Below are 19,235 nucleotides of genomic sequence, written 5' to 3'. Positions count from 1 at the left end.
GTTGTATGAGGATTATTAAGAGCATAAACGATAAGATGTGGGTGGGTGTCTCATGTGATTTGTCATCCTGGCCATAAATTATATAGTTTAACATGGCCTTATTATTGAATATAATTTAGGTATTCCAATACAGGCAGCCTCTGCATAAAAGACTAACATAGACTGTCTTTTGTAATTGAACTTGTGTTTAAAAGTTTTGCATTTTTAATTTAAACAAGATGAGTTTAATCACACATTAACTATTTGATGTATAACTTGATGCTAATATAATGTTTTCTGGGAGACCTCCTCAGTAGCACCCCATAGCTTACTTGCTGGTGTAGCTAAGCCCTAAAAAGTACACCAAACCTCTTGAGACCCATGCTGACCAACCAGAAGCCAGGACCAGAATCTGACTCTACAAGGTGAGGGGAGCTTGGGAACCAGAGATCTTCCCCAAACCAAGAAAGACCACTAGGAAGGTTTAGACAAACCAAAATAAGCTACCATTTGAAGTGATTGATGTGTCCCTTTTTATGCCTGCCCTCCCCTGGAATGTGGGTGCTTGGCTTCTCTATGTGAGTTTGCCACCGCAGTCGACTCTGCAAGTTGGGTGGCTGCTCTTTTGCGTGTGGTCTTTTTGAGAGCTTTTGCCAGCTACTTGTATATTGGGCTGGAAGCTCTGGAGTCAGTGCTTCCAGGTGGTGGCTCTGCTTCTTGCTGCATTCATGTTTTGGCAGTTTGGTACTTGGTCAGTTTTCATAGGCAGCACCAGGCATGAGTGGCATCGAGTTAGTTGACCTGGAGTAGATTTCCTCAGGTTACTGGCATTTCCTTCCTGCCTTCCATGGTAAGCCATTCTGTTCTTTCTCCATGGGTAGTTAGCCCATGCACAAGATGCTCGGTCTCCACGGTCTCGGAACTCTGTTGATCACTGTTGCAATTAGGGGCAGCGAGTTTGTTCTGGGTGAATGCTACATGTGAGATCAAATCTACACAGGGGCACTAAGCTCAGAACTAAACTGCTACATACAGTTTGGTGATATATTCTTTCACACAATATAAAGCAGAGCAGCTTGTACTCGCATTCCATAGTGACTTGTAAGGCAGCAACAACAGATGGGTGATGTGGGTCTGTGTTGGGTCAGACATGGGAAGAGTGCAACATGAAGCATAGTGTAAGCCATTACACAAGTGTGGAGTGTTTACTGATACACAGGGGCAGCTCTTACTGCTTGATGGTACTAATACTCTGCTTTAGACTACGTAATGACTAATAGCATGTTCTGCTACCACAAGAGAGCTGTTGGTTCAGAGAGCTGTTTGACATCAGGTTGCAGTTGGTTAATTTGATGTGCACAGCTTAGGTAAAGGCACTCTAGGTTCTGGTCGTTGAAGACTAGAGTTGAACTCCCTGCTTGGTGGCTGGTGCTAGAATGTTTAATCCTCCTGGTTGGGTGCCTAACTCATCTGCCTAGTAATCTTCAGCAAGCTTTTTGCCATGAGCCAATCAAAACTAAAGCACCTAAGTAGGGCCTACTTACTGGCAGGAATGGTTACACTGAACTATACTCAGATGTGTGTGCCCACTGTGTGGGTGAGATGACCTCCAGAGGTCAAGACTGCTTGCTGAATCTTTCCCTCAATGCCCTCTAACTCTGAGTTTAAAGTGACAGCCACAGGATACCTTCAGATTAATTCTTATTATTAACCAGGGGTGATTTTTTGGGCATGGCAAAGCACATTATGTATATTGCTGGTAATGGGGTCATTAGTTAAATACTCGACAAGCTAGGTTCAGACTAACACAAAGAATGTTTGCCTCAGTCTGGTAATTTGTGTGATGTGCATACACATCATATGTCAAGAGCAGAGATAGAGAGTCGACCCTTCATAAAGGTGATTCAATGGGAGTTTAGTACAATAATTTTCAGTGGGAGAAAGGGTACACTAAAGTTTGCATAACAGTAGCACAGTCATGGGGTGCTGGAAGCATACAAGTCTGCTACCTGCAATAAATTTAATTTTAGCCCAGGGTGTTGATTCAATTTGCATTTTTACTCTTACTCGTTAGAAAGTGTAGAGTATGGAAACTGATTACACTTCTTCTAAATGGTTGTAATATTAGCCTTTTCAATTTCTTTTATCCGTGAGTAAGTGATGACTTCTATCATATTGTGATACTAAAATTAGTTGTGTACTTCTTCAGCAAATATATGATGTGCTCCTTTAGTAATATTTATACTTGTGCTGTAATTAAAGAGAGAAATAAACATTACAATTATGTGACCCCATGATTTTTAGGATCCCCGGCCAACTAAGTGACAGACGGACATTACTGGGAGAACTTAACTGGATATTTACTGCAATTACAGACACTATAGCATGGAACACTCTTCCGAGAGGTATGTATGCAGAAGCCAGATTTTGAGTGAAAGAGCAAACCATGTTTATGTTAAGAAAAACTTTCCTTGGTTAACATGTTGTTAGACATGTAGTCACTAAATAAAAATGTAAGTGTTTTAAATAAACTTAAACAAAAAGCAATTTGAGAGTTAATAGTCAATTTTAAACAGTTTTGGGAATTCTCATTTGATGACAATTTAATTTTATCATTGTGAATTTGCTGAGTGTTCATTTGCCATGATTCTCCTCACTGAATCATGGCAAGTGATATATTAAGTCTTGCCATGATATGACCCATTCCAGGGACAAAATAAATATAAGTAGAAATGAGTGCATTTTACCTCCGAGAGTTATATGTTGCGTTTGAGATAGATTCAATGAAAGTACTTTCTCAAGGAAAAGAAAGGGGAGTTGGTGAGGTAAACAAGGCATAAAAGATATAAATCGACAGATTGATAGATTATCTGGTCTTCTAGATATACAAGTCTTACCAGATAGACAAGTCTGATAACAGTTTAGCAATTTAGTCATTGCATGTTTTTATGGTGGGAATTGTTCATGGAAATATTGTTTGTACAGTGGAGATAATTCAGGCATTATAGAGCAATGCTCTTCCTTGTTGAATACCTAGCAACATGTTTTTATATATTGTGGCATGATGACCAAACCATACATCAGAAGATGGAGAAACAACGGCGTTTCGGTCCATCCTAGACCATTATCAAGTCCAGGTAATGGACTTGATAATGGTACCATTATCAAGTTGGTAATGGTCCAGGGTGGACCGAAACACCATCACCACCACCACCACCCAATCAGCCCCGAAAAGTGAAAAGTATGTGGCTTTAATGTCATTCTCAGCTTTTCAAGTAATTATTAATTTTTATTAATTAGTAAAATTAATTTTCATCACATTTGTTATTGGGAAAGATATATAACTGTGGTGAAAGAAATGGGTTATTCCTGTTGATCACTTGTTGATAATTTAATACATACAGTATTAATTAAGGGGGGAGAGGAAAGGAGAAGGGAGAAGGAGAGGGAAGAGAGAAAGAAAGCGACGGGGAGAGAGAGAGAGAGGAGATGAGGAGAGAGAGACAAGGAGGAGAGGGGGGGAGAGAGAGTGGGAGAGGAGAGAGGGATAAATGAATACAGAAGTGCTCAACATTATTGATATGAATAACTTTGTGCCTTTAGCTGTGACTATCTTTCACATGTTAAATGGATTGTTGTTGTGTAATTAAAAGATGCATACATTTTTGGTTCCTATAATAACTTCATATTCTTTTCTAGATTTGTTTCAGAAGTTGTTTAGACAAGATCTTCTAGTTGCCAGTTTATTTCGCAATTTTCTCCTAGCCCAACGTATAATGAGATCATATGACTGCATTCCTGTGTCTTCTCCCGAACTTCCTCCTACACATCAGGTGTGTAAACGTGGAGCTTAATGCATTCTCTTTAGTTGGAAACATTAAAGTCGGTGAAAATTTAGTGGTCATGTTTAGTGGCTGATCTATTTGAAGTGTAGAATTTGCAGGAATACAGTAGTACAGTATTGTGTTTAAGAGTGGAATTACTATTTTGAATGGAGCAAAGGACTGTATAGGATACAGTACTGGGTGTAAGGTTAATTTTGAATAAAATCAAGGATTGCACAAAATTCTACATGTACCAGATACTTAATTGTCTAAGTTCCTATTCCTCTTCTTTCTTGCTCTTGACTTTGTTCTTCTGCATCTTCTCTATATCTTTTAAATTGTTCTAGAAATCCTTGTTTTTCTTTCAGAATGTGGTCATTTAATTTATTTGTTTCATTTTCTGGTTATTGTCTCAAATATTAAACATTCAAGGTCTGACACTTTTTTTTAAGTTTCATTATATAGTGCCTGATAGGCTAGTGCTTGCCTATCAATGTCTCTTGTAGAATGAGATGCATTTGTAGAAAGAGATTCAGGGAGCCCTATCTAAACCTGCCTTTCAAACTGTTCCTGCACACCTCATATATTTGGTTTTCTCGACTATGTCGCATCTTCTATATAGTGTACTTCACTTGTTCTTAGTCTTCCCATTTAAAAATATTTATTAAACTGTGTCTCAAGAACATAAACTTGAAGATTTATTGATGTTTGTCCTGTGCATTTTTCCATATTTGTACAGCTTTGATTGTTTTGGGTTACAACTTAAAATGTAAAGGTAAGTTAAGTATATACTGCACTACATAGATGATGCTAAGCCACTAGGATGAATAAAAGACCTAGATGCCCTTCTAAAATGACCTTGAAAAAATACTAAATTTTCTAAAAATGTTCATGGGTGTTTCGATACATTTTACTTTTATATCTGCATCATCATTACTTGCATTCATTTGTTTAATTTTTGTATTTTTTGTTTTGCAGCATCCGATGTGGGATGCATGGGACTTGGCTCTAGAGCTTTGCCTTGGCCAGCTACCTACAGCACTGCACACTGAGGATCCGTGCTCTCACGTGCACTCCCCATTCTTTGAGGAGCAGCTCACTGCCTTTCAGGTGTGGCTTGACCTAGGACATGAACGAAGACATCCACCTGAGCAGCTTCCAATTGTCCTGCAGGTGAGAAAACAAATAATTTATTGGTAAAGGCTAGTCTCTGGAACTGGGTTGCACGACTATGGTTATGTAAGACAAAGGGAATGATGATGATGCTTTTAAATTACTGTATGTAATGTGGTACGATCCTTGATCTCACTTCCCACTGCATTTCGGTCAGCAAGGCCACTTCAGATCCTGCTCCTAAGCCGTGACCATGCAGCTGTGTGGGTCCTGCTTCCGGTTGTTCTGCAGCTGTATTCTGGCTGTTCTTGGGCTGTGTATCTGGCTGTTCGTGGTCTGTTGACTCGGTTCCCAGCTGTGTGCCATGATACTTCTGGGCAGTGTGCCTGGCTGCTTCCAGGCTGTCTGTCTGACCATTCAATGGCTTTGCTTGGGATGTGTACCCGTCTTGCTTTGTTGGGCTTATGCTTTCTGTTTTTTTCCCCCCTCAGTTTTGGGTTGATCTCAGGTTTCCAAGCTCCTCTTGCTTCGTAGAGAGCCACATTCTCATAATGACTGGTAAGGTAAAGCTGGGTCTCAGGGGCATGGCGCATCTTCCTAAGGCTTGGTTGGACCACTGCTTAGCTCTGGGAGCTACTGAGGACCTTGCCAGAAAAGGGCACTTCATTATAATCGATGCTTAATTATTTCTTCCTTCCCTGAGTTTTTTCTAGCTCTCTTCCAGGTTTATTTTCATCTCTTGAGTTCTAGGAGCTTCCTCTGCTTTACTTCCTAGTCCTGTTTTTGGCCTGTTAGCCTTTGTGGTTTTTGATGGTGCCCATTTTATCTTGTGCTCTGTGGGCTGTGTGCATCTGTTTTTTTGTCACACCATATTGTACCCTTTTTTTGTTTAATTACCTAAGTGTAGTTACAGGATGAGAGCTATGCTCGTGGTGTCCTGTCTTCCCAGCACTCTTTGTCATATAACACTTTGAAAGGAGGTTTTGGCCTCCACCACCTTTTCACCTAACTTGTTCCAATATAATGAATGTCAACATATGTTCCAACATTATGTGTTTGTGTGTAATTACTTAAATAATTACCTAGGCATGTACATATATATGTGTGTGTGTATGTGTCTTTGCCTTTTATTGTGTTGGTCTTAGGCATCCAATGTGTTTAACCTTTTGGCCAGTTTAGACAATTTCTTGCCTTCCGTTGGTTAGCAAGTAGATCTGTTTTGGGCCGCCACTGTTGCCTTCCACTGTGGGATGTCATCTGGGATCGGTTGCTTCCTATCCAGCAGAGGGCAATCCCTTCAGCATAGTTTTTCTTCTGTAGGGTGCACTCTGTACAAGTTCAGAGACCTGGTAACATCGTGCATATCACACCAGAGCCTGATACACTGGGGAGCTTTTGAGACTGCCCAGAAAAGGATGTTTCATTTCATTTAATGCTTTAATAAAAAAAAAAAAGTCTTCAAAAAAGTTTGGCTTATATTCTTGCAAATAAAATACATTAATCCTTTTGCTATGTGATTATAAAGCTCATATATTATTACTGAATTATTACAACATTATTATTTTTCTTTATTTTAGGTCCTTCTGAGCCAAGTGCACCGTCCTCGAGCTCTGGAACTCCTGGGAAGTTTTCTGGCACTTGGACCATGGGCTGTCAACCTAGTGCTGTCTGTGGGCATCTTTCCCTATGTGTTAAGACTTCTTCAATCAACTGCAAGAGAACTCCGCCCGCTTTTGGTTTTCCTGTGGGCCAAGATTCTTGCTGTTGATCCAGTATGTTCAGCAGGAATAGTAATACACAATGTACACTATTCGTTTATCTCCACAATCTATAGGACCCTATATTGTTTTCCTTAAAATCTGTACTTATGGAAGTTTTCCCCTCTTGTTTTTATTTTTTTTAGTTATTACCAGATTTTCTATATTTTTCATGTAAAACTCAAATTTAATGTGAACCATAATTTTTGTTTAATATACTCAATGGCTTTTCTAAAGAACCAACTGTTTCTCTTAATGGTGCCATTAAAAGCATAATTAGACCCATATTAAAGGAGTTACCATTCATAACCTTATCTTTTCCATGCTCTTATGTGCCAAGTTCACCGAGCAAATTTTTTGTTGCAACTTATTACGTGATGGATAACCAGGAAAACCTTGGTGTAAAGTTAAGATTTCAACACGTGTAACTTATATCCTACGCCCCAGCCTTGAAACTTCACTTTCACCGTAGCCGTGTCCATACCTATGTGAATCTGGGCGAACCATACCTGGGCAAACAAGAATCACACCAAATCATAATGTAAATGAACCAAAGAATTTTGTTTGAAATATGCTCAATGGCTTTCCCAACTCCTAATGCTACATCCATCTACAAATTAAAAACAACAAAAAGGCATGATTTAAGCCATATTAAAAGGTTTACCATTCATATCCTAGTATTTACCATGGTCTATGGGTGAATTTTACAGATCAAAATTTGAATTTCATTCTGTCGTATGATTAACAACTACTGGGAGAACCTGTCTATAAAGAGATTTCTCCCCCATTGCTAATATATCTCAGGACCCAGCCTTTTAAACCAATTTTGTCAACTTTTCTCATGCAAACAATTATTTCTTAAACTCAAGATTTTCTATGAAATATTGAATAATTAAGGAGATATGGTTTCCCAAACATTTCCAGAGTAACATTTCTGGTGTTCTGCACTGACTTAAACTCCGACATCCATTGAATATAAGAACTTTAGAAACAAATATAATCTGTAGGAAATTACTGTGCCTAATTATCTGAGATTAACGCTCCAGTTAATCCCTGTTAATTAACAGGGATCCCTTCCAGAATCCGTATTTTTCTTGAAAATGTTGAAATTTGGAGGGGAAGATCCTGTGGCAGAATTTCGTCCATTATTTAGAGGGATCCATTATGGAGAGTCGAGGATTAGGGAGCTGCCACTGTTTGATTTTCTTTGGATATCAATAACGATATTTTTAGATACTGTATCTCAAAATTTTTGCATACATCTTGTTTATTTCCTTGCCTAACAAATCTATCCAGTTAAATCTATTACTTCTTCAACTCCATATTATAACCAGAGTTGTATTTGGGTCATGCATAAGATTTAAAACTTCTGTTCGGTAAATGGGGAGCCATTTGCCACCTGAGGCTTCTAGTAAACATCGGTCGTCTTAAAAAAAAAATTGTGGGTTACCCCTCCTTGGCATAAGTGCCACGTTACTAACACATCAACCATGAGTTTTGCATGTGGCAGCAGCTCACAGCACCATCTTGCAGTTCGCTCCACAGCATCACTTGCAATAAAATAAATAAGAAACTGCAAGAAAGTGATGATAGTGACATTGAAGATCACGATAGTAATAAATAAAGTGTGAACATGGCTCGGATATCAGTGATGTGGAGAGTGAACCTGATGCACGTGACAGTGTTCCCAGAGTGACGCCTACTGTGCAACCGCAGCACACAGCTAGGGTTTGATGTGTGTGTCCATCATGCAACTGGACCTCAATTCCATTGGAAAATTATGAATTTTCAGGGTTTAGTGACCAGGATTCTGATAACAGAAAAGTTTTTGAAAGTGTTAGCAGTGCACAAGGTGATATTGGACGGTACTTTGCATCATCAGGTGCTGAGTGCGTGAGGAAACTACAGTAGTCCCACTACTGATTTCAAGATTAAACACCCACCAGAACTGCTTAAGGTTTGCAATGGTCAGAAACATTTTATTTTTATATATAATGTGTGTATACAGTGTAATAATAGGAAAAATAGTATGTTTATTGTTCTAATAATGTGATTGGCATACTAATGATGTGAATATACCTGTGTACACAGAGAAATCATGTTAACATGGTATATCAAAAACAAATCCACAGGAGCCTTGATGAGGGTTCGAACTTATGCACCGAGTGTTCCCAGATGCACTCTAGGACTACCTGTACCACAACATGGTAAAAGAATTGCAACCTGGAGTGCTATTGCACCCACGAGGGTCCCAAGGCTTCCACTGAAGGCTAGCTGGGGTTTCACACAATTTCCCTATGTACCTGGGCTCTTGTCAACCAGTAGTACTACCTCTAATGCTCCTACTTCAATACATTGTGTGTGTGTGTACACTGATGTTTTACATGTTCCACGATATGAATAACATTATTGACAGCCTGCACTCGTATGCAAAAATTCACTGCACTGGGAAGAAAAAAATCATGTTAAAAGTATAACAAATGTGAAGAAAAGAAAATATATTTATTGTGTGCAGTTAGAACTTGGTGCAAAATATGTGGAGCTAGACTGATCGGATCACTGGTTATGAGCTCATCTCCCCTACAGAATTTCTTAAGTAATGGTAACAATTTATAAACATGTCACTAGTTATATAATGTGTGTGTGTGTATAGTGTGATAACAGCAAAAAATAGTATGCTTTATTATTCTTGGAATATAACATGAAGCACATATTAGTGACATGAATATATTTGTGTATACCGATGTTCCACACTTTGTGACATAAATTCTGCTATTGACAGCCCAATAGATCATTGCACTGAAAAAAATTAAAAACCATTCCTGGAGCGACTCGGTTTAGATTTTGCTTTGTGAACAGTCAAGATTTCATTCTACCATTGAGACTTCATCATTTCAATACAGCCAAAGTAAGTGGCTTAGAAATTTTCATTTAACTTTCCTGTGATCAGGGAATGCATTTTAACAATAATAAAAGAAGAAAATTTCAGATTTATATTTTATTTTGCACACTGGTTGTCATATTAACTGTTCATGCACTTGAGAGGTTAAAGAACTTATTAAGTTTCTGTTAGTGTCTTCTCCTAAAGTTAAATTTTGTTGTTGTCTCACTTTTCCCGGTCACTTCAAGATTATAAGATGAGGTGTATTTAATTTCTAAAAGGACATTGTTGCTCTCGGCAAAGGGAGGCAGGTACTGAAGGTAAAAAAATCTTAATTCCTGATAAATGCAAATTCCAGTACTGATAGAATATCACATTCCCCTATTTTTGTGGCTTGTTTAACATTCTGATACATAATGAATGTCTTCAGGATAAGGTTAAGACACGTCGAGTTCATTATTTACTAAAGACCGCTGAATAAATCAATTTCACTGAATTTATTACATAATATTATAGTTGTCTACAGTGGTGAGGCCCAACATATCATAATCTAAATACTGTACTAAATAAATTATATGCATCCCAGTGGGCACAATATTCAAGAGTAACGTTAATTCAACTTTAAATCAACGTTATTCTTTGATTTTGTACCCACTCGGACTATACTTAATTTCTTAAATTTATTCAATATGGTTTTGTTTCTCTCGCAGAGTTGTAAAGGAGATCTTGTAAGAGAAAATGGCTACAAGTATTTTCTTCAGGTGCTGTCGGATACATCCATGCCTGTAAGTTCAAGTTAAATCAGTTTCAGTTATCCAATAACAAACATTTTAATATTACACATGCTTTGCTTCTTTTGTGTGTGTGTTTGTATGTGTGTGTATAAGTATTCATATGTGTGTATGTATGTTTGTGTATGAAAGAGAGTTCCTCCCTCCAACTAGGTTATTAACCAAAGAAAATTTCTAGGTTTTTGATTTTCTGGAAGTGCCTCCTCAGTAGTTTCCCAGACCTTACACTGGTATAGCTAAGCTTTAAGAATTATATTAGGTCTCCAAGATCCATGCTTACATAGTGGGAACCAGGACAAGAATCTGACTCTCTACAAGGCAAAGGGCGCTTTTGATCAACTCAGGAAAACCCCATAAGAAAGAAACGGTATTCTAGATGCTGAAAAGAAAGAAAGTGGTGAAAAGCACATCAAGTCACCTTGTACTACCTTCTCAATGCAAAAGACAAATGTGAAACTAAGGTGTATAACCTGACTCTCGTGTAGGTGGCGGTACACAAGGCCTAAAAACCTCACATGCAAAGAAAGCAGAGCTGCAAATCTTCCAGGTAGTACATGCTACCGATCTTGTAGGAGTGGCAGAGCCTTGAGAAGGAAAGAAAGTAGAGGCAATGAGCCAAGAAGGCCAGGAACCAGAACTGAACTGGCCACATGGGTTCCAAAAGAAGAACATGGCACACAAAGATCTCTAACCTTGCTAGCATTGGAAGCAGCAGCTGGACCACAGGGAAGAGGGTGAAGTGGGCTAGTGCCCTAGGCCAGGATTCATCAAACAATTATGCATCCACTTATGAAACCTGTGCATCTTTCCTCATTTATGGTGACTTAGCTCATATTTTTAAACAGTTTGTGAACTTCAAAACATCACAACCCAAGGATTTTATTGTTATTAACAACCTTGTAGCACTTTGAAGCTCATAACCTCTTTAATAAAAGCAAACTAATCTGCCATGATTTAGGAAAAATCATGGCTGGTTTTGTAAGTGGACACAATTAAATTGCTTGAAGATTCCTAGCCCAGGTCACCTGGGGTGCTATCTGATGAGGTCGAGTGCATCACAATAAGGGTAGTTTTCCTGCAGCGACTGTCATTTGCCTTAAATATACTAGTTACTTTTGTGTTTTTCTTGGTTTTGAGCAGATTTCTGATCCCAGGCTCCTCTTGCCTTATAGAGTAAGCTTAGCTCAAGATGGGTCTCGGAGGCCTGGGGTAATTTCCTAAGGCCTTAGGAATGCTGTTCCAAGGTTTAAGCTCGAAGGGTTACTAAGAATCCAACCAGAAAAGGGCATTTCATTACATTCAATGTTTGACTTTGTTCAAATTACTGTTAAGTAAATAAAATATTTCAGAAGAATGCATTAAATGTCATTTATTGTATTTTACCCTTATGACTTATTACCAGGCAGAGCATCGAACAATGGCAGCATTTGTCTTGGGTGTAATTGTGTGGGAACATCCAGAAGGTCAACGTGTTGCTTTGCAGGGCTCTCTTATGCCTCTTTGCCTAGAGCTGTTGGGTGATCCCCATCCACCCCAGAGACAGTGGGCAACAATATGTCTGGGCCGAACTTGGCATCACCACCCTGATGCTCGGTGGGCAGCAACTAGAGATAATGCTCATGAAAAGCTGTATGCACTCCTCTCTGATCCTGTTCCTGAGGTATGTAGACTAATTGTATATATATTATTTATTGCCATCAATTTACTTGCAGCAGAATAGCTATTCAGATTTGCAGACTGAAAATTTTAAAATCTTTGATCAATAATAAAGGATAAAACACAATTATGTTAAATCTCTTACAACTTCATATAATCAGAAATTAAATTCACGATAAAGTCACTCTTATCCAGATGGTTGTCAGTTACCAGACATCAGCAGAGTATTGAGTACATTGTAAAGAAATGGCCATTTGTACTCCCTCAGTTTCTCCTCAAAGTTTATGTACTAGTACCCCAGAGCCAATACCGTCTTACCAGGCATCTAAGACTATATCATGGCTTACCCGGAGCAGGGACTAAAACTCAACCACTTGTAGAAAATATTGTGATATGAAGTAAGTCAAAGAAAACTCATAACCAAGAGGGAAAGCCTCTGAACAGCAACATGATGAGGTCAATGCATTTTTTTTTCCAGTGGTATTTGTGCGCGGGCCCTAAGCCTATGGCTGGCCCACTAAGTGTTGCTTGTTTCTGTTTTACTTGGGCGGAGTATGAGTATTTATGACTCGTAATGTGCAACTTCATGTCAAACAAATCCACCTGCCGCATCTCAAACTTCACTCTCAACCACAGGAAATAAGTCCTGTTTACTGCTTTTTCTGCCATGGTCAGATGGACACAGAAGAGCCCAGCCACGAGAATAGTTGCTACCCCATAGAATTGGACAGTTACGAGAGTAGCCATGGTCCTGCAGAACTGGACCACCATGTGGAGAAATTCCTGACAAACCTGGAATGCAGTTTTCATGTTAGAACCACCATCTAAGGAAAAGTGAACAAGCAGATCCCTGTTATGTATACAAACCCATGTGAAGGCAGATTATTGGAGACAGCATACTAACCCTCATCAGAGATAAGGGCATACAAGTGTGACTCAAACCACCCACTCTGCTGCACTATGCATCTACCATGCATTTGTACATGGTAGATGCAATTTGTCTATGCATCTACCATGACCAGAAGAAACATGAAACATGCCCCATATTGGCTGGATGAAAACTGGGGACCATGCTCCAGTCCCAAACAAAAGTGTCTATAAACAACTTTAACAACAGTATTGGTGGGAGCAAATTAACTGGTGTCTTGGAATCTCAAATCAATTCTGACACAGTTTGAAACTATGATTCGAAGCTCTCCACCAATCTTCGTGCTTGGGCTTTCCATAGAAAGCCCAAGCATTCATTCTTATTGAATTATTCTCATTCTAATTGTCCACTATCTGCATGTGGTTCAGGTGATAGATTTTCTGGTGTCACTGCAACTTTCCTCCTGGTGGCAGTATGTCATTGCTTGGTTTTAGAAGTGCATCCCCCTTTGTTATTAGATTCTTCTACCCTCTTTTACCAGTAAGCCCTATTTTTCTTTGTGCTTCATGGAGAGTTTGGAGAACCACAGAGGAAATTCCTCTCAGAAATCCAGCGTTGAATGAAACGAAACACCTCTTTCCGAAGGGTCCCTTTGGTGTCTCCCTGTTACCACCTTTCCCTCTAGGATTTTCAGGGATCGTCTTTGGGCAGTGCATGTCTAAGGTGGTCAGCTAACTTAAGCCCTGGGTTACCTGGGCTGTCTTCTGATGGTGCAGGTTTGTAACTAACTAGTGGTTGTGGCTGGTTAGTGAGTTTGAACATAGTTGTACAGTGTTTCTTCATACAGTTGATTGATTGTTTTGGGACACTGCCTTTCTGGGTGGTTTTTTCCTCTTGGCCTGGGTTACTCTTTTATTCCCCAGACTACCTTGTCTATTAAGTAGACCAGATTGCGCTTCTGATCTCTGGTAAGTGGTCTCGACTCTTAGGGCCTGGTGGGGATGCATTATTCTTAGAACTACAAGACTGTGTAGTTTGGGTAGCCACTGAAGCCACTTTAGAAAAGAGGCATTTCATTACATTCCATGCTACATTTGTGTGGCAGCCAAACTTACATTGTGTCAGAACAACTAGTTGTCTTCTTTGCCAAGGTGCTGTTAAGAGTAACTTACAGGTAGCTGCTTAAGGGAGGGGGGGGCTCTCCCAGAAATGCAGCATTTAATGCAATGAAGTGTCCTTTTCTGGTGAGTCCTCGGTACCTTCCTGTGGGATTTGTGGGTTCAGTATTGGCAGCTCATGAGTCAGATGGGCTGCTGGCTGGGAACTCGGTTGATCTGGTCTGTTGTCTTGAATCTCGGTTGACTTGTTTTACCATATACAGTAGTGATAGTTTGGTGGATTATAGGTTAGGGGTTGCTTACCTGCAACAGTGATCAGTTGCCTTGTTTACCTAAGGATTTTTATTTTTCTTTTTTCAAGCACTCACTCGTTTTGTTGTTGCCTAATCTTTCTGGTTGATTTTGTGCCTAGTAAAGAGAGCCACATTCTGGGCCTGGCTCCCAGTAAATTCAGCATGGGTATCAGAGGCCTGGTGTGATTCATAAGGCTTCAGTGTGTAGTTCCATTTAGCTACTAGGAGCCTTTATGGACCGTTTCATTGAATTCAGCGTTTGATTTTTGTTTATGTCTGTGAAGTTATATACAAAATTATATATACAACCTGGCCAATAATAAACAAAAAGATTTGTATTTAATGTAAAAAATGTTTTAAATATTTTTCATCAGGTGTGTGCTCTCTTCCTAAGGTTCGTGGAGCAGCTGTATTTTCTTTGGGAACATTCATTAGCAGCTTAGTGAGCCGGGAGAGAACTGACCACGCTCGAGCCATAGACCATACTATCGCCATTACCTTGGCCAACACGGTTGCTCATGATGGATCACCTATTGTTAGACAGGTAAAAATTGTTCCTAGGTATTTGTGTGCTTTTGCAAATGCACCGTTTATTTACAATACACTCAACATACATGTATCAAGTAATATATACTGTATGCAACCACACACTTACTGCATTTTCAGGTATACTGTACTTTATATTCATATGCATAAACATACACATTTACATATAAATATTCACAAGTATGCATATATGCCATACTATTGATTATCAAGCAAAGCTATTTTATGCAGTTATGCAGTCTTAATTTTATGTAATGTTTTCCATCATGTTTTACAGGAACTGGTGGTGGCCTTGCATTATCTAATACAAGTATACGAAAGCTCCTTTCTAACTGTAGCTCGTCAATATTTCCGAGATGAGATGGGTGATCTCTCACCTCAGGCACTCACTTCATCTGTTGACAGCATAATGTCACCTTCAAATAACATTGGTCGAGTTTTCTCTAGACATGCCGTAAAGCAGATCACCTCTCCAGGTCAGGTATGTACAGTCAGATACATCAACATCCTGTGCATCATTAATGGGGTCTTTTTGTACACAGTTACAAGTCAAGTGATGATGTTCATACCTGTAGTCCAAAATTTTTTTCAATTAAGACAGTGTTTCAGTGCACCAAAACACAAATTTCAAAACATTGTTTGGGAAAGCTTAATAACATTAAATGTAGTAAGATCATTCATTGAGGGTAGAATGACTCATTGCATGGAAAATGTAAAGAAACTGGGTGGTGGAGTCATTGCATCATTTAAGACCACAGGCAGAAGTGATTGAATACTGTGTGTATAGGCATGCAATGTACTGTGGCCATCTATTTTATGTAAATTTGTTCCTGGCATACCTCAATGGAAGTGTCTTACAACCCACTCCTTTGCTGCAAATTATCTCTGGACGTGTCGTCCAGGCATGGGATTCAGACACTGGCAAGAAAGACCAATTTGTGATTTGACAATAACAGCAGGCAACTAGAACATGATTATTTCATCACATATCACATACTAAACAATTACAAAGAGACAGCAGAAATTTTTCACTGGTCATGGTTAACTGTATTACAGACATATAAATATATTATAAAGATATTTTCTATGTCATTGATATAAATGCTGGGGTAAATAATGAAGAAATTGGATATGATAACTGCAGTGCCTTAAGAAATCGACGGATGATAATCACATGTTGGGTGTTAAATAAGGTGTGGTAGCATTCAAAGCAGTAAGTAAGAAGCTATATATAGATGTGAGCTGATGAATAATTTTGGGGTTGTAGAAAGAAAATACATCACTAAAATAAGTGGAGAAATTAAAGAAATATATAATGAGGTTTGGAGTTTGAGTGAGCAAGAAGTGTTGAGATAGTGGCAAGGGATCCTTTGTGTCAAACCTCCTTCTCAAGAAGTTGTTCCCTTGCACTGAGTCTTTTATAATGTGTTTGGTACTCAGAATGAGTACCAAACACATTATAGGGTACTTACATTTGGTACTTAAAGGGTACTCACTGGTACTCACATTATGAGTACCAAACACATTATATCATCATGTGTGTACACTTAATCACAAAGTGGTTAAGTGTACACATGAAATTAAATGTCCAGTACTGGCATCGATGAAAGGACAATAGCTAACCTAACTTTGTTTTCATTCACAAGAGTTTAGGAACGAGTCCTGATTCTTGCCTTAATGAGTACGTCCACATGTCATCTCTTGGTGTGAAAAGAGCAGCATCTACACACTCTATATCATCCATTGGTAAGTAAGCATGCATTACTGATTTGAAAATTGTAATATATTAAGTTGTAAGAATTCTAAAGAAATAAATAAAATACAGATTCTGTTTAAATATAGAATGTAATATTTATGAGAAGGACCCCAGTAGCTCTGGTGCCAGCAAACATTAGCCCAACACACCAGACAGTTGAGACCCAATCCATCACCTAGTGGGAACCAGGATCAGTATCTGGTTCACCCTGCAAAGGTATAAGGCAGTAGATAAAAAATCAACCACAAAACTGTTTTCCACCAGAATGCATAAGTGCAACAAAACAAGCAACTGCTTCATTGCAGATGGGCATGCTAGGTAAGCAGGGCAACTGTCCATTGCTGCAGGATTAATATCCTAACTGTGATGCACCCAACCACCTACAAATGGCAGATCAAGTCTCTTGGGGTCTCACCTATCCTGCCTTCATCCACCTGGTGTAGCCTGTCCAAAACCTGTGACCTGTTATACACCCATCATCATCATCTTGCTTTCAGCTTAGTCGTGTTGGTTTTCCCTGGAACTTTAAATTCTGCCATTGCTTTGTTTTGATTTATGATGTATGATTGTGTTTATGCCACCCCATTCAGTGTGCTCTTGCATTCTACTTCACGTCAACTGTGGCCATGGCTCCATTTCCTTTGGTCAGCTTATGTTTTTCTTTACCCCACCAGAGAGATTTATTCTGAAAGGTCATGGGCCTCCTTCGTTGTGGGCTTCCAGGCAGTGCATGAGATTTACCCTACCCAGTAGGGCTGTTTGATGGGGGAGGAGACAGTCTTTTTAGCTTAGTAAACAATAACATTGAGACTTTCAGACTACTGTATATGCTTGTGCTTCAGTCACATCATTGAAAACCTGTCTGTTGTGCTGGCCTTACTCCTTTGAGTCTTTGAAGTCTTACATTTCAGCTGAGGTGCAATTGGGTTGTTTACATGAATTTTGAGATTCATGGCTACTTATGTCCTCTGTCGCCGAATATACAATACCGTATTGGTGTTTGATGTTTGCTTGGCCAAGACACTTCACCTGTGCCCAGTCCATCTTCATGTTTTTGATGGTTCAAGTGGCTTGTGTCTCCTTATCCCTGGCTCCTAGTGTGTTCAAGTGGGTCTTAGAAAACCTTTGCAATTCTGTCTTGGTAGCCCAGTGCTATAGATTCTGGGAAATAATGAGTGGCCCACCAAGAAAAAAGCTTTTCATTATATTCAGTGCTCAATTTTCTCCCAGTCTTTGTCAGTTGGTGTTGCATCCCTGCTTTCTATTAATTAATTGTGTGCTTTCTGAAATGTCACCATCTTTTGCCAAATCGCCACTGTGAGTAAGCTCCGGGAACTACTGAGTAAGGACTAAAAATATCAAGCTTTAAACTTAAAGAAATGTGTTTTTCTGTAGGGTGTCTTGGTAGCTATCCATTCATGATCTGTTACCTTTACTGTAGTGTTTTTGAGAAAATATGTATTGGCAATTCTTGAGTGAGATGCTACTTCGGTAATATTACGTGTACTTTCAGAAGTCACTTGTTTTGTTGTGCACTTCCTTCCTTTCTTTCTTTCTTTTTCTTTCTTTCTTTCTTTCTTTCTTTCTTTCTTTCTTTCTTTCTTTCTTTCTTTCTTTCTTTCTTTCTTTCTTTCTTTCTTTCTTTCTTTCTTTCTTTCTTTCTTTCTTTCTTTCTTTCTTTCTTTCTTTCTTTGTTTCACAGAGAAAGCTAGCTTCTGGTTCTCAGTAGATCAGGGTGGATCCCTGTGGTCTCATTCAATTTCTTAAGGTTTGGCAGTGAATCTTGTGGAGCTACTTAGCTCACCAGAAAAAATGACATTTTATCCTTCAACACTTGATTTTTATTTGTAATGTGGTGTATTAATTTGTTCATGTATTTTATGCTCAATCAATAAAGGTAAGTATTGTTGGATCTGGCAAGTAGTTGGATAAGTACACACAAGGACTTCTTCACTACCACCGACAGGAGCCACTCTCACTGGCTACCTGTTCCTGTACAAGATGTACAAATTTTGCAGATGTACTAAATGTTATTCTTTGGTCATTGGGCCTTGAAGTAGACATCAATCACTGACACACTGTAAACAATTCTGTAAGCATCCCATCACTGTTAGAAAAACGAATGAGTAATACAGTATTAATAGTATAGATTAATTTAAGTATGTAAGGATATGTCTTCTATAGATATGTAATGTTTATATGGTAACAATTAGACTAAGATCATATTACTAATTACAGGGACAAGTAATGTTTTCTCTGGTGTAAGCAGCCTGTCTTATAGTGGGATGTATTGCAAGTTGTGGCAGACCCTTATCACCTTGCAACGCGATCCCTCACCAAACGTTGCTAGGCTAGCAAAGATGGTGGTGGACTATGTTCAGAATAAGGTATGTTGATAGTTTCATGAAAAGATTGTTGTGTATAAGAGCCCAACAATTTTTTTTACTGATGTTTTAATCTGACTTAAGTATTTTAGATCAACATTTACAGGATAACCTTAATGTTTAGACTTTGTAATAGATGCGACTAGAAATAGCTAGAAGATAATGTGTCCAAATTTTTTTTAACATATCTAAAATAAATACAAATCAGGCATTGAATGTAATGAAATGGCCTATTTCTTGAGACTGTCTCTATGCTGAATATCCATTGC

At 38.8% G+C, this 19,235-nt stretch overlaps 1 protein-coding gene across 2 annotated transcripts in view; it reads left to right on the top strand.

Annotated features, from left to right (window-relative positions):
- Positions 1-19,235, top strand: part of raptor (regulatory associated protein of MTOR complex 1) — a 41,409-nt gene that overhangs the window by 8,356 nt on the left and 13,818 nt on the right. For both annotated transcript variants that reach the window (XM_045749788.2, XM_045749787.2), the window contains exons 6-15: positions 2,284-2,384; positions 3,679-3,812; positions 4,782-4,976; positions 6,494-6,688; positions 10,265-10,339; positions 11,748-12,005; positions 14,675-14,824; positions 15,104-15,307; positions 16,473-16,572; positions 18,821-18,969. In XM_045749788.2, the coding sequence (XP_045605744.1) occupies positions 2,284-2,384; positions 3,679-3,812; positions 4,782-4,976; positions 6,494-6,688; positions 10,265-10,339; positions 11,748-12,005; positions 14,675-14,824; positions 15,104-15,307; positions 16,473-16,572; positions 18,821-18,969 (1,561 nt within the window). The remainder of the gene's footprint in view (positions 1-2,283; positions 2,385-3,678; positions 3,813-4,781; positions 4,977-6,493; positions 6,689-10,264; positions 10,340-11,747; positions 12,006-14,674; positions 14,825-15,103; positions 15,308-16,472; positions 16,573-18,820; positions 18,970-19,235) is intronic.

This window comes from Procambarus clarkii, chromosome 47, assembly GCF_040958095.1.
Source record: "Procambarus clarkii isolate CNS0578487 chromosome 47, FALCON_Pclarkii_2.0, whole genome shotgun sequence".
Lineage (NCBI taxonomy): Eukaryota > Metazoa > Arthropoda > Malacostraca > Decapoda > Cambaridae > Procambarus > Procambarus clarkii.
This window is presented reverse-complemented; position numbering and strand designations above follow the sequence as displayed.